This window comes from Miscanthus floridulus, chromosome 18, assembly GCF_019320115.1.
Source record: "Miscanthus floridulus cultivar M001 chromosome 18, ASM1932011v1, whole genome shotgun sequence".
NCBI lineage: Eukaryota > Viridiplantae > Streptophyta > Magnoliopsida > Poales > Poaceae > Miscanthus > Miscanthus floridulus.
Window position 1 is genome coordinate 112524158 of NC_089597.1, and position 13768 is coordinate 112537925.

The 13768-nt window shown below is 47.2% G+C and overlaps 1 protein-coding gene across 1 annotated transcript; it reads right to left on the minus strand.

The window, feature by feature from the left end:
• Positions 1 to 589: 589 nt before the first annotated feature.
• LOC136521622 (GDSL esterase/lipase At1g28600-like) lies at positions 590 to 12049 on the minus strand. Its single transcript, XM_066515374.1, has 5 exons — positions 11681 to 12049; positions 11352 to 11573; positions 2245 to 2393; positions 1885 to 2161; positions 590 to 1115 (listed from the first exon to the last, which is right to left on the minus strand). The coding sequence occupies exons 1-5, from the start codon at positions 11952 to 11954 to the stop codon at positions 805 to 807; spliced, it is 1233 nt and encodes a 410-aa protein (XP_066371471.1). The 5' UTR covers positions 11955 to 12049; the 3' UTR covers positions 590 to 804.
• Between the last annotated feature and the right edge of the window lie 1719 nt (positions 12050 to 13768).

Consider the following 13768-nt stretch of genomic DNA (forward strand, 5'->3'; position numbering starts at 1 on the left):
CAGCGGCCACGACCTTCTGGTGAGGAACGATGGCGTTGGCAACACCTCGTTGGGCGCGGGGGACAGGGCACGGCGCGCGGCGAGCTAGAGCGGGCGCAGCGGGGGATGGAGCGTGGCGCGGCAATGGAGGGGCGTAGCACGGGATGGGGGCGTGGCGTGGGATGGTGTGCACAACGGGGAAGACGGTAGCAGCAAGCGCACGGTGCAGCAGCACGCGATGGACCAGCACGGGAGTGAGAAATATTTTTGAGAGAGACGGAGAGACGCAAGCATGTTTGTTGGGCTGGTAGCACAGGCCCAGAAAACGATGTCCGGACGGACGGACACCTGCTCCTGAGCATACGTATGGAAACATGTATGCAGGCAGAGGGCTGATCAAGATATAACTTCATGAAATTTGGTGCAAGTGACAACCGAGAGATTGCAAATTTCAAAGAGTAGCGTTCAAGCAAACTTAACTATTTAAGGAACTCTTCGGAACGTACGAATTTCATAAAATTTTTATAGAAATCAGTTTATTTTCAAAGAAAGAACTTAGGAAAAACAAAAAAAAGTGTCGCATTCCAAATTAAGGAGCCTCATTGGAGCATCAAGAAATCATATAATTTCTATTTTAGTTCTATATATAGTCGGCATATACATGCATGAATGCTTAAAATACGAAATGTATATACAAACCACAGTGCACACACACGTACGTATGTATATGTATTTGTTATGTTTCACTTTCCTTTGGCACACTTGTTACACCTTTCATCGGTGAGGATACAAATATTTAATCTTTATTTTGTAGGAAGAATATAATTAACTAATGGCATGTAGTTGTACATTGACATCGCCTGAAAGGGACTTGTATTCATCACTAGATAAGCTGAGTTCACTAAGCTTTATGCATGAACTGGCGATGGTAGCAAGCGGTGGCTGTGTGTGAGAGCCTCGTAGAAGGCTCGTCGCAATCGCCCTGTATACAGTTTCTGGAGGATGCAGGCCATCCCACGATCCATACGTTTCTGGGTTATGACATAATTTGTATTTTCCGCGTCCACATGTTACACCTTGGGATACACCATAGCGTCCTTCTCCGCCACAGCAAACCACAAAGGGATATTTGATTCCTGAACCTCAGTGTAAACAATAAAACAAATTTGTAGCTAGGTAACGTGTGCAATTATCTTAATTTCTATCTAAGGTTCTGAACACAGTAGCCATTGACACCGACTAATTTATTCAACCTTGAGCTTAATGCAAGTGGTATGATGCTATTACTATACATATCATACATAATTGCATCAAGGATGCTATAAGATAAAACTTTCAGATTACTTTGGTCTTTTTTTTTATCCATGAGCACTAAAAATTAGCGAGTAAAATTATTATTAGTGGATCCAAACAGACCTGCTAATAAACCTGCTAATTATTAGCTAGAGAGCTGCTAACTATTAGTTCCATTAATAGAATTGGACTTGCTAATAGGTGCTAATAGTTCATACGTGTCTTCTACTCACTATCCAACCACCTATTAGCAGGTGGATCCAAACAGGCCCCGCTAAAAATTAGCTATCTATTGATCTCTTCGCTTTATTTCTACTATGAAAGATTAGAGCAAGAACATCACTTATCAGTGTAGTAGCACGTTGTGAGGTGAGTGTACCATCTCTAATTTCACTCTATGACATGATGAGAATAATAAATGCATGCATCTACAAAGATATGATGAGATCAATGTATGTATTTTAAAATCATCTACTGTTTCTCAGTTGGTTGCACTACTTAAAACATTTGTAGAGGCAGTTAATCATTTTAGAGGCCAAACACCGCGTGTGTGAGTATCTGTACTATATGTTCTTCAAAAAATGTAAATAAAATATATAAGTTAGAACTCACCATGTTCTTGCGGGGAAACAAAAATGTCCATAGCGGCTCCGTAGTAATCAGCATAGATGATGGTCACGCTGGGATGGAGCTTACGCAACTTCTCCAATTCCTCGATGAGAAGCTTGTTGTGGTACCGTGCAAACTCATTCAGCCGTTTAATGCAACCTGTCTTTGGCTCGTAATCTTCTTCCTTGTCTCCCTGGAATGCCAACAGATACTTTGGGAGGCACCCAATAGGGAAATTCCCTGGAACAACTAGAGTCTTGGCTCCTAGCCCGATCAACTCCTGCAAAAATTGGATGCATTTGCACTGCCATATCTATACAATCTTAGTGTTAATTAATGACGGATACATGGGAACATACTCACTGTGATAGCTGAAGAGATTTTGGCGATAACAGACGGAGCGAAAGTGACAACAGTCTCAAGAGGAATTCTTCCGAAAAGAGGGGTGTTGTAGTCATTGCCTCCAATTTCTCCAACTATGAAAAGGGATTGGTTCATCATGTCCGAGCAGCCTGTGCAATATCAACGTAGCGTTGTTTTCTGAATTAGCACCGAAGAGGAACTATGATTGTTTGATGGTGAGATACTGAGGGCAGTCGCAGAGCTAACAGTTTCGTGAGCAAGAAACTAGGTATGGAAACCAAAACACACAATGCTATAGTGCTCTTGCTGACTCTAGAACAACCTTAGATGTGTGGTGACCGGTCCTTTCCGGAAGGTGTTCGTAGATCTTTAGGACGGATAGTTCGGCGCTCACGCAAGCCCCGTTGGCGGACAGTCCCATGCCTATGTACGCACGCGGACCGAGCAGCCTAATTTTTTATAATTTGATCTTTTTTTTTTAAAGAAAATTTACGTTTAGCCATCTGAGAGATGTAAACTCATCTTTGAATCTTAGAGGTCGGCGCCAGAACTCATGGCTTCGAGGTAACACGTCTCGGCGCCACAGATCTTGGCTCCGAGGTGCTGGGTCGTACACAGCAGAGCATCTTAAATGGCGTTGACGTGGCTCCGAGCTCGGAGCCACAGATCTTGGCTCCGAGCTCGGTGCCAAGATCTATAGCTCTGACCTCAGAGCTATGGATCCTGGCGCCGAGCATGAATTCAAAACTCACGGCCAAGTTTTTCTTATCGAGGCTGCTTTCATTTTTTTTCCTCCACCCTCTTGTGTAATAATTAACAACCCAAGATGGTGAGAAATCGTTAGCACAAGCGTAGTACGTAATGGAGCCAGTCATGAGCAAAGCGGCCACAACAAGGCAGCTTGAGCTGGCAACGCGACGGGTGCAGTGTCACCAGTCACGCCCAGACAACCTGGACCGGCGCACGGTGGCCCCACCATACAGACCTAGGCCACCACGGTGCACAAGCGAAAATAAAAGAAAACACGTAAAGAAAACAGACAAGCGATACGGAAAAGAAAAGAACAACAGATCAACAACAAAAAAAAAACAGAAAAAAAACAGAAACATAGAAAGAAAAGGAACCGGAGAACACCTGCAAAACAGAAACACGGATGAAAAAGGAAATAAAAAGGATAGGTAGAAAAGAAAAAAAAAGAAATTAAAAAAGATCAAAACAAAGTAAAGAATTTTACGTGTCCATGTTAGAACTTAAAATATTATAGAAATACTTGTGCTTTGGGGAGTATTTGATTTCATATAAATACATGGCAGAATCGAATCTTAATAGGATTAGAATTAGGCTCACCCACAAATACGACATATAGAAAAGAGAAAAACAAACGACGTACACATCGGCACCTCCCCGTAGGGTCCGGCACTACCGTTTGGAATTGGGTTCGGGCCCGAACTCTGGAGGCGACGATCTCGGTTGTGATCGGTGTGGATGGTGGACATTTACAGGGAAGGCCAGATCAAAATAATAGGACAAAAAAGAGGACTAGCAAACATATTCGTGTGTTGTAACTAGAGAAAAATATTCATAGAACGACAATAGAAATGGTATATATATTATTTATGTTTCATCATTTATAAAATTTTTCACCATCTCGTTAATTATTACACAACATCAATTTCTCACTATCTTGTTAATTATTACACAACATCAATTTCTCACCATCTTGTTAATTAAAAACCCACGGCCAAAATAATTATTACACAACATCAATTTCTCATCATCTTGTTAATGCGCCTCTGACGAAGTATAGGCTCAAACGCAAAATTAGCACACAACCAATACCTCTATCTATACATGTCCGAGAGGGAGGAGGAAGAAATGAAAGCAACCTTGGCAAGGGAAACTTGGCCGTGGGTTTTGAATCCATACTCGGCGTCAGGATCCATGGCTCCGAGCTCGGAGCCGAGGTCCACGGCTCCAAGGTCGAGCCCAGATCTGTGGCTCCAAGGTACCGGTCATGTCAACGTCACCTAGGATGCCCTGCTGTGCACGGCCAGGCACCTCGGAGCCAAGATCTGTGGCGCCGAGACGTGTTACCTCAGAGCCATGAGTTCTGACGCCGACCCCCCAGGGTCCAAAGATGATTTTACATCTCCCAGGAGATCAAACGTAAATTTTCTTTAAAAAAAGAACCAAATTGTAAAAAAATTGGGACCAAGCAGCAAGCTTGATAGTAAGGTGCATGCCTTTTCGCCACCGCCGAACCGTCCAGTGTTCGCATTTTGGCAATATGCTATCCGTGCATCCTAGTGCTGCGATGTGTGATCATCTTTTAAAGCAACGCTAATAATATAGTCGGTTGTTGGCTGTAATGTTTCTTTGTAGCCTTTTCTCAACCCACTCATATATTAGTTAGTTCATCACTATTAATACATGGTCCATTGTTTCTCTCATAAATTTTCTTAGTTCTTATGTCTAAACCGACTGTAAGCTTACAGTTGGCTTCTGCTCTCTCTCTCCTCTTCTCTCTCTTCCACCTCATCATTTGACCAGTTTAAAGGCTGCTATTATAATTGCTCTTATGCCGACATGAAGAAACTACGCCCTCCCAGCATGGCTTCGTCGGTTTCTTCGAGTCCCGGTGCTGGAGCTTAAACTGTTTTCTCCACACAGAACGATTTCCTTCTATCTGATCATAACTTTCTTGTCACGTCATCGTTTTGCTTAAGTGATAGGCTAATTAATAGCAAGATTTCTCCCGTCCCAAAACAAATGCAACTCGTTTTAGAGAAGTCAAACTTTTTTTAAAGATTGACCAGATATGTTATATAAAATATTACTAATACTAGTGAAAATGCACTTGCTTATAATTGTGATAGGTTACGTCCTATATAAAATATTACAAAAATATGAAGGTGACGTCTTATAATTGTATAAAAAAATTTAAAACCGTTAAAAGTACTTGTACACAAGAGTGTAAGAAACTTAGGCCTCTTCTCTGCGGAATACCATACACTTTTTTGAAACATGATTAATTTTAACAACATGACCGCCCGGAATTGCTACTTGCTCGAAATGGGATTTGGGAAGCAAAGCCCGGAATTGCTACTTGCTCGAAATGGGATTTGGGAAGCAAAGCCTTCCAACCGCAGGCTTATGCACATCCAGACCCGATCTACAGAGAGAGAATGGATCTCACATAGTCACATACGCCATGGATCAAGGAAGAGAGATGCAGATCCAAAGAGGTACGTACAGAGTGGATCTCAAAGCCGGAGAGAGACTGCAGACCAGCCTTTGCCACAGCACCCATCGATCCGGACCAGCCACCGCACGCCATGGGTGGAGGGGGGCGCGGCGCAAGCGTCAAAGTGGGGGTGGGGGCGCCGTTGAGGAAGCCGCGCCCGAGAAGGGAGCGGGCGCTGAGGGGCCGCTGCTGGCCGTCGCCCTCCACGACTCCGGCCTCGTCGCGCCCTCCGCCTCCGCGAGCAGCATCGTCGGGGTCTGGACTCTTGGTCGGGGATGGAGAAGGTCTGGAACCGCCCAGGTGTGGCTACGCGGAGCAGTTGGCGATATCGAGAGGACGCGGGTACGCGGGCGGGTTTCAAAGTTTTTCGGTGAAAAAACTCGGATCGGAGGTGCTCCTTTGTCCACCGAAAACACGCGTTTCACATGTCAGGACGTCAGGAAACCCTTCGGGCCCATTTTTCTGTTTTCCCTGTTTTTTTAATTATTTAATGATTTCATCGATTCTAAAGTCAAAGGCTAAATACGAGTAAGACTGTAAGAGTTAACGGAGTACCACAGCAAAATCCTATATAACATACTAGTTTTGTGTTCACATGCTCACGGCAAGAAAAGTAATAACATTACCAATTTACCTTTGACTTCTAATCCCACTAAAATAAGAGTTTACCATACACTACAAAAATATTTCTAGCAAGTTCGAACAAACCCTTAATGGTTTCTTCTCACGAACTGAAGTAGAAATAATTCTTTTTTTTCGCATTGCATGACACGCTCTCCTAGCCGAAGGGGGCAATGCATTAAGATTATTATTGAATGCATAAAAAAAATAAAAATAAGTTAAGAGTGAACTATAATTCTAATTTTATCTGTTTTCACCCCTAAAATGTAATATTTTTTAGTTTACTTCCAAGCATAAACGTTCTTAACAAGTTATCATCAATTGTGCCTGCTCAGAAAAAAGTAGAAGGCCAACAAATAAAAAAAATTATTATGGAATGATTAGGTTGACCCATCTTACCTATTAGTAGGTCAATAGGGTTCATACTCTATCGATGTAATATTTTTTTTATCTTGAGGGTAGTCCCTATGACTATCTGGCTTTGCTTTCGTGGGTTGGGCCGACTACCCAATGGATCGACCTGGAGATTTCGCATCTCTAATTTTAGCGTGGGTTCGGCATAGAGACAACGTAGATGGGTGGTTCTATCTGTTGTTTGGGTGGGATTATCCCATTCTAATGTTTGGTTGCAGGGATAGGTTTGGCCTTGTCTTTTGTTTGCTCGTGGGTGTCCGATGCCCGGGCATGATCGTGATAGCACCAAGCTGTTAGCAATGTACTCTCTCCGTCCACAAAAGAATATAGTTCTTATGTTTTTAAGAAGTCAAACAGTTTAAACTTTGACTAAAACTATATGAAAAAGTATAAACACTCATGAGATAAAATAACTACCATGAGATTAGTTATAGAATATATTTTATAATAAATTTATTTAGAGACATAAATATTAATACATAATTGCATTTTTTTTTACGGAGTGAGTGCTATCTCAATCCATTTTGGAGCGTCTTACATTGCCACAATAGGTTATTGTTACAAAGATAGCTAGCTAGCATGGGGTGTCTAGACTTTGTTTTTTTTTTCGTTTTTATAAAGCACAATGGAAGAAGAAATGACAAAAAACAAGTGACAACTAACTAAACCAACCGCCAGCCTCAAAGCTGACGTGAGGTCTAGTTGGTTGCGGTCGGTTCGATCGATATGCCCTAGGACGTGGCTAGCGCCCGGATGTTCGGACGCTAGCCCCCCGTCTGGCTAGATGCCCGCGCCGATGCCCCCCGTCCCACTCTCGCGCATGCCCACCCATGTCTCGCCTGCTGCGCCCGCCCGCAAGCACGTGGGGCCCGCCTGCGCCAGTGGGGACCGCCTCCGCCTACGCTCGTTTTTCGCGCCTGACACTGAGGCGAGACAGCAGAAAGACGAGGAGGGAGTTGCAACACCCGATCTAGTTTTGAAACATCCAGATGCAACAATTGCAACATATGTCTAAAAACAAATGAAATATTTAAAACAAGCGTCTGAAACACTTGCAAAAACTCCTGAAAAACACTTGAAACCATTGTAAACATACACAACATTCATATAAAACACTTGCATCATGTGTGTGAAAACATATGCAGCATCCAGATAAACACGCTTGCAACATACGTCGAGATAAAACATTGAGAACAAGAGCTTGCAACATACGTGTACAACCATTGCAACATATGCAACATCCTATCTACTTTCGCAACATCCGTATAAAACACTTGCAACATACCTATGAAACATTTAAAACACTTGAAATATATGTTTGCAACATGGGGAAGGCCAGGGCCGATCGATTCCAGCCATCAGCGAGCCGCGGCGCACGAGCATCACCAGCACGCAGCACCAGTGGCGCGCACGAGCACTAACACTAGCCAGCGCCACTTGCACCGGGCTTGGCTCAGCTGGGCGGGCGGCACGTGCGACGGGCGAAGCGAGCACCACCAGCACCAGGGCGACCAATGCGAGGGAGCAGGAGGCGCATGCGACGGTGGGGGGGGGGGGGGACGGGCGGCACGCGTAACAGGAGAGGGCTAGAGGTGCGCGTGACGGGGGGGGGGGGGGGGCGAGGAGCACGCGGTGCAGGATGGGCGTGCGGCAGAGTAGCAGCTGCGATGGACGGACGACATGGTGGAGGCAGTCGCTACACAGACATCGATGGAAGTGGACGATACTTTAGGAGTGGTGAAACACTCTGGACTACGCGTAGATGTTGGAGAGGCTGCCTGGGCTGGTCCGCTGGCCCGTTAAGCAAGTGCCCGGGTGGACAGACGCCCGGGTGTAAGCATTTCCATATGCCCTATGGTGACTATAGTCTACGCTCTGGCCTTTGGGGGCTGAGTGGTTTGTAAGCGATTACGACGGCATGGCTATGGCTTGTACCAACTTTAGCATGGTGACGATGGTAGTGGCCAGTGGTGCTACGACATCATTTTAGTGGTCATGTGTGCAGTGTGTGATATTTTTTTCAAAGAGTCGTTAAAGTTAGATTATTAGATTACTTTCTAATTCATCTCCGTTCCTAGAACCCAAACACCGCCTTAAGATGTCCTACAAATTTCTTGCTGGTGGTTCTCTTCTGAACGGGCGACCTTAACCAACCCCACCCAACCCTAGCCCCTGGCGGCGCTGCCACCCCCGCCTGCGGCACTGGCTCCGGCGGCCTCCCCGGCGCTGGCGCCTGCCGCCACCTCCCCTCCCCCACCCCATCCTCCTCTCCCCTCGTGAGCCTCTATCTCCTCTTGGAACCACAACTCCCCAACCTCTCTGATCTCCCCAATCCCCTCCTCCCCCGACCTCGCCGGGGCCAGCGCCGGCGCAAGCCACCGTCGGCCACGGCAGCCGACTCCCCTCCCCCACCTCCTCCTCCTCCCATCCCTCCCGCAAGCCGCCATCTCATAGCCATGTGGCTCCTCCCCGACGTCACCAGCGTCGGCGCTGTCGCAGGCGGCCGCCTCTGCCCATCCCTCCCCTCTTCCCCCCCGCACTACACCTCCTCCGCTGCTGAAGCTAGGCGTCGCAGTAACCATGGCCTCCCAGCTCAAGGGAACCACGCCCCTGCTCACGGAGGTGGCCGGATCCCATGCGAGCGGGTCCCGAGCGGTCGGATCCACGACTACCGGCGGTGGGGAGGCCACTGCACGGCAACAGCCGCCACCACCCACGTCTCCGCGACGCGGCCGGGATGCTACCTCCACTGCTGGCGCCCCCTGCTCACCCACCCTCTCTCCGGTGGCTCCGTTCTACCCGGACAGCACCACGGGAGGCTGCACGAAGCGCCGTCGTTGGGCGGACACCGACGGTGAGGAGTCCGATGATGAACACCCCACCAGCTACCTGGACACCGCTCATCGCCTGGCAGAGCCGGTCGCGGTGTCCCCGCCATGCACCCAGACTCGTCCAATCATGATATTGGGCCGTGGCGAAGCGGAGGCGGGCCGACAGGGTCTTGGGCGAAGGCGGGGGAAATGCAAATGGCCACGCCCATAGCTGGTGCACGACCTACCTGCTCGGCTAGTGGATGGCCGCACCCCGACACGCCAGCGTCTCGGCCACCATGGATGGGTCTCCGCCCCCAACGCCGATGGATGGCAGGAGATCCTCCCTCGGCAGGAGGCGCAACCTGTGATCGCTTCGGCTGAGCCTCGTTGCAAGGCAAAGCAACCTCTGCAGACCCAGAAGGTACCCGTGGAGCTTCACGGCAGATGCTTCAATTGTTTTTCCTACTCGCATCGGGTAGCAACTTGTCATTTGCCATAGCGTTGCCTATGCTGCCATGGCATTCGCCACCTCGCCAGGGATTGCAAGTGGCCCAGGCATACGACAGCGAAGGGTGGTGATGGACCACGGCACCCGACTCGTGGCAGCAATGCGCCGGCCTCCCAGCACGTGCTCCACACAATTGGAGCTGTGCAAAATGTGGCTGGGCGCGATGGTGGAGGGCGTCGACTTTGGAGATGCCGGAGACATTGGCGACGGCCGAGGGGGACAACACCGCTGCGGCAACGGCCTCCACTACCGTCGCCAACAGTGTAACCTGGGAAGGTCACGATGAGCCGACCAGTGAGACGCGCCATATATGGGTCCTCTCCGAGCTCGATCTGTTGCTGCTCTCTCCATACCCGGACGCCATGCACGCCACACGTGAAGTCTTGGAGGACCTGATGCTGGAGGAGGTTGCAGCCTCGGTCGCAACCACCAGTACGTGCACCTGCGCCACTTCGATGAGGGTCTACTACCCCGCTCAGTTGACAGCGGACTTGGTTCCACCGCCACTCGAGCACGATCAATCTCAGGTCACGCCGCCTCTGGCCGCGCAGACCACCTCAGGAGTTGATGTGCCTACGCAAGATGAGGTGGGCGGTCCGCCTGGCTTCGAGCCGGCCGAGCCCATGGCGGTTGTAGACATGTTCACTACGCCGCCTCGGGAGGTCCGCATGGTCAACGTCAGCGATAGCTCTGTCGCATGCCGCCTCAAGAGCTTCACCAAGCGCGTGCTGAAGAAGGTCGACTCTTCGCTTATTCGTTAGCCTCCCAAGCAGCCTTCTGCTAAGGCAGTGCTGCCGCTGCGAAGTAGGCGGTTGGCGGCTCAGAGCCTCTCGCGAGTACCTGCTTCCAAGCGAGGCGAAGTGCTGATCATGCAGCGTATTGGCTACACCAAGGGTCCATCAACGCCATCTGCGTCAAAGCTGAAGGCCTTTGACAACATCTTCGATGGCAACCTGACTGCGTCTAACGTCGAAGCGTTGGACGCACTCTTTCTGGCCGGTGGAAAAGGCTCGTCCAGGCAGCCGTAAAGAGGCAAGGCCACCTCCTAGGTCACACCGCGGCGTTGGTTTTGGTTGTTTTCCATTTATGTAATATCAAAAGTGCTGGTCTTTTACTAGGATGGTCCAGCTACGGCTGTTTTAGGTCGACCTCCTTCGACGCTCGATAGAGGCGCGTTGTCTATATGTTTATAAACTCTTCTTCTTAATACAATGATATACAAATCTTTTGTGTATTCGAGAAAAAAACATAGCATTGGAAAGAACATACCAAATTAAGGGCTTATTTGGATGAGCTAAAGTTAGTTACTAGTTGGGCTAAAAATTAGCTCAAATTAAAGATTGGCTAGCTAGTTATCTAACAACATTAAAGACTTATTAAAAAAAATAGTGTCTATTAGTCCTGCTTAGATGTACTAGAGCTAAACTGGGCTAATTTTCAGTAGTTATTAGCCCTTCTATCCGACAGCCCCAAGAGAAGGCGCAGTAGATATAGAAACATCACGTACCTGCTGCGAGGTCACCGGGGCAGAGGAGGTTGAGCATGTCCCGGAACCACTTCATCTCCATGTCGAGGTGCACCACGTCGCCCAAGTCGATACCCCTGTCCAGGAAGAAGTCTGGGCCGAGCGCCGTGGCGCCGCCCACCGCGAAGTTGGCCCCATGAAAGAAGTCCTCGGCGCACCGCCCGCTCAGGTAAGGCGGCACGAACGGAAGCCCCAACGCATCAGCTGCAGGTTTTGATCCTCACGAATTAGAACCACTACTCCAAAATTGGTCGGTGGATGGACAGCACAGCAGGGGCATTGTGCCCTGCGTGGCTGGCTGGCGTACGTACCGATGAAATCGAGGACGACGCGGCCATCGCTAAAGCGGCCGGTGGCGCGGTGGAAGAAGGTCTCGCCGTAGGGGAACCGCAGCGCGTGACTGGAGTCGTTGCCGTAGACGAAGCGGTAGTTGCCCGTGTCCGCCAACGAGTCGCCAAAGCTGAACACGCGCGTGTAGCACGCGAACGCCGGCGCCGCCCTAACTAGCACAGCCACCGCCACCACCACCGCCACCATTGGGAACAGGAGACGTCTTCCTCCTCTCTGTGAAAGAGAGGAAGCCATGGTTTCCTTCTATCTCGGCGATCGGTTTGGTGTCGCTGGAGACCGGCCGGCTCGGAATGATGAAACTGAACAAAGCGCGATGGTGGTTGTCGATTGTCGTGTCGTAGGTAATTAAACCTGAAAGGGCCGCGCGGAGCTTTAGGGCGGCAGCGACATGGCAACAACCAAATTATAACCAAACCGGGTGATCTCCTTCACTATTATATTTGGTCACGTTTTTAATTTAGTGTATTGTTAATTCTACGATGGTTTTATAGTTTTAACCATGGGTTTATCCATGGTTGGTTTAATTTATCTGAAATCTGGATTAACTGTGTCTTTTATAACTAGATGATACAACGTCATGGATTAAGAAATACGGAAATAGTAAAGCCATAATACGCACATGTTGATTTGAATTAATCTTCGAGGGAACATAATGAACTTTACGATAAAAAAAGTTTGAAAAATAGTGTAGATTTTGGAGTTGTATGAAGCTGGTCTATGCCAAAGTAATTTACTGGCAAAATCTATATTCTACTTAAAGAATAGTAGTTGGTGCTACTGATGGATGTTACATATATACCGCTACAAGCTCTTAATTCTAATGTTACTACGGAAATTACTGTAACAGTATGAAATATGAATAATTAAATATAATGCATATACACATCTGACATGAGTCGATCCTTCTATGATTGCATTGATATAAAAAGGTAGCCTTTGTGTCCACATTAATCAGTGTTCCAGTCGTAGTCATGATTAGGTCCAAGGAGATAACTTGTCAATTGTTTACTGCTCATGCTGATAGTGAGCCGAAATAAAAAAAAATAGTGCCATGATGCAGTCCAATCACTTTTTATATATATGGACTGAAAAGGAAATTTGAATAATCAGGTAAACACTATTGAAAGCTTTCCTAGCAAGTTAGGAGTTGCTCACTATCAGATCGATGGACGTCATTTAGTATTTTTGGATAAAACTGAATAATGATTACATAAGTGAATAATTGAAGAAACAGGTAAAACCTACTCCTCTTAGAAACTCACCTAGCAAGTCAGAAGTTTATTGCCAGCTGGTTGGAGGTGGAAGTGTTCCAGTCGTAGTCATGATTAGGTCCAAGGAGATAACTTGTCAATTGTTTACTGCTCATGCTGATAGTGAGCCGAAAAAAAAATAGTGTCATGATGCAGTCCAATCACTTTATATATATATGGACTGAAAAAGGAAATTTGAATAAACAGGTAAACACTATTGAAAGCTTTCCTAGCAAGTTAGGAGTTGCTCACTATCAGATCGATGGACGTCATTTAATATTTTTGGATAAAACTGAATAATGATTACATGGGTGAATAATTGAAGAAACCTACTCCTCTTAGAAACTCACCTAGCAATTCAGAAGTTTATTGCCAGTTGGTTGGAGGTGGCAGTGTTCCAGTCGTAGTCATGATTAGGTCCAAAGAGATAACTTGTCAATTGTTTACTGCTCATGCTGATAGTGAGCCGAAAAAAAAAGTGCCATGATGCAGTCCAGTCACTTTATATATATATGGACTGAAAAAGGAAATTTGAATAAACAGGTAAACACTATTGAAAGCTTTCCTAGCAAGTTAGGAGTTGCTCACTATCAGATCGATGGACGTCATTTAGTATTTTTGGATAAAACTGAATAATGATTACATGAGTGAATAATTGAAGAAACAGGTAAAACCTACTCCTCTTAGAAACTCACCTAGCAAGTCAGAAGTTTATTGCTAGTTGGTTGGAGGTGGCAGTGTTCCAGTCGTAGTCATGATTAGGTCCAAGGAGACAACTTGTTGTTGTAGACGCCTTTG

What these genes read in the sequence shown, in the direction of transcription:
- LOC136521622 (XM_066515374.1), bottom strand. Translation starts at nt 11,954, where the DNA reads ATGGCTTCCTCTCTTTCACAGAGAGGAGGAAGACGTCTCCTGTTCCCA. An exon ending in CGTCGTCCTCGATTTCATCG is followed by an intron (nt 11,574 to 11,680) that starts GTACGTACGCCA and finishes CAAAACCTGCAG; the next exon opens with CTGATGCGTTGGGGCTTCCG. An exon ending in AAATCTCTTCAGCTATCACA is followed by an intron (nt 2,162 to 2,244) that starts GTGAGTATGTTC and finishes CAATTTTTGCAG; the next exon opens with GAGTTGATCGGGCTAGGAGC.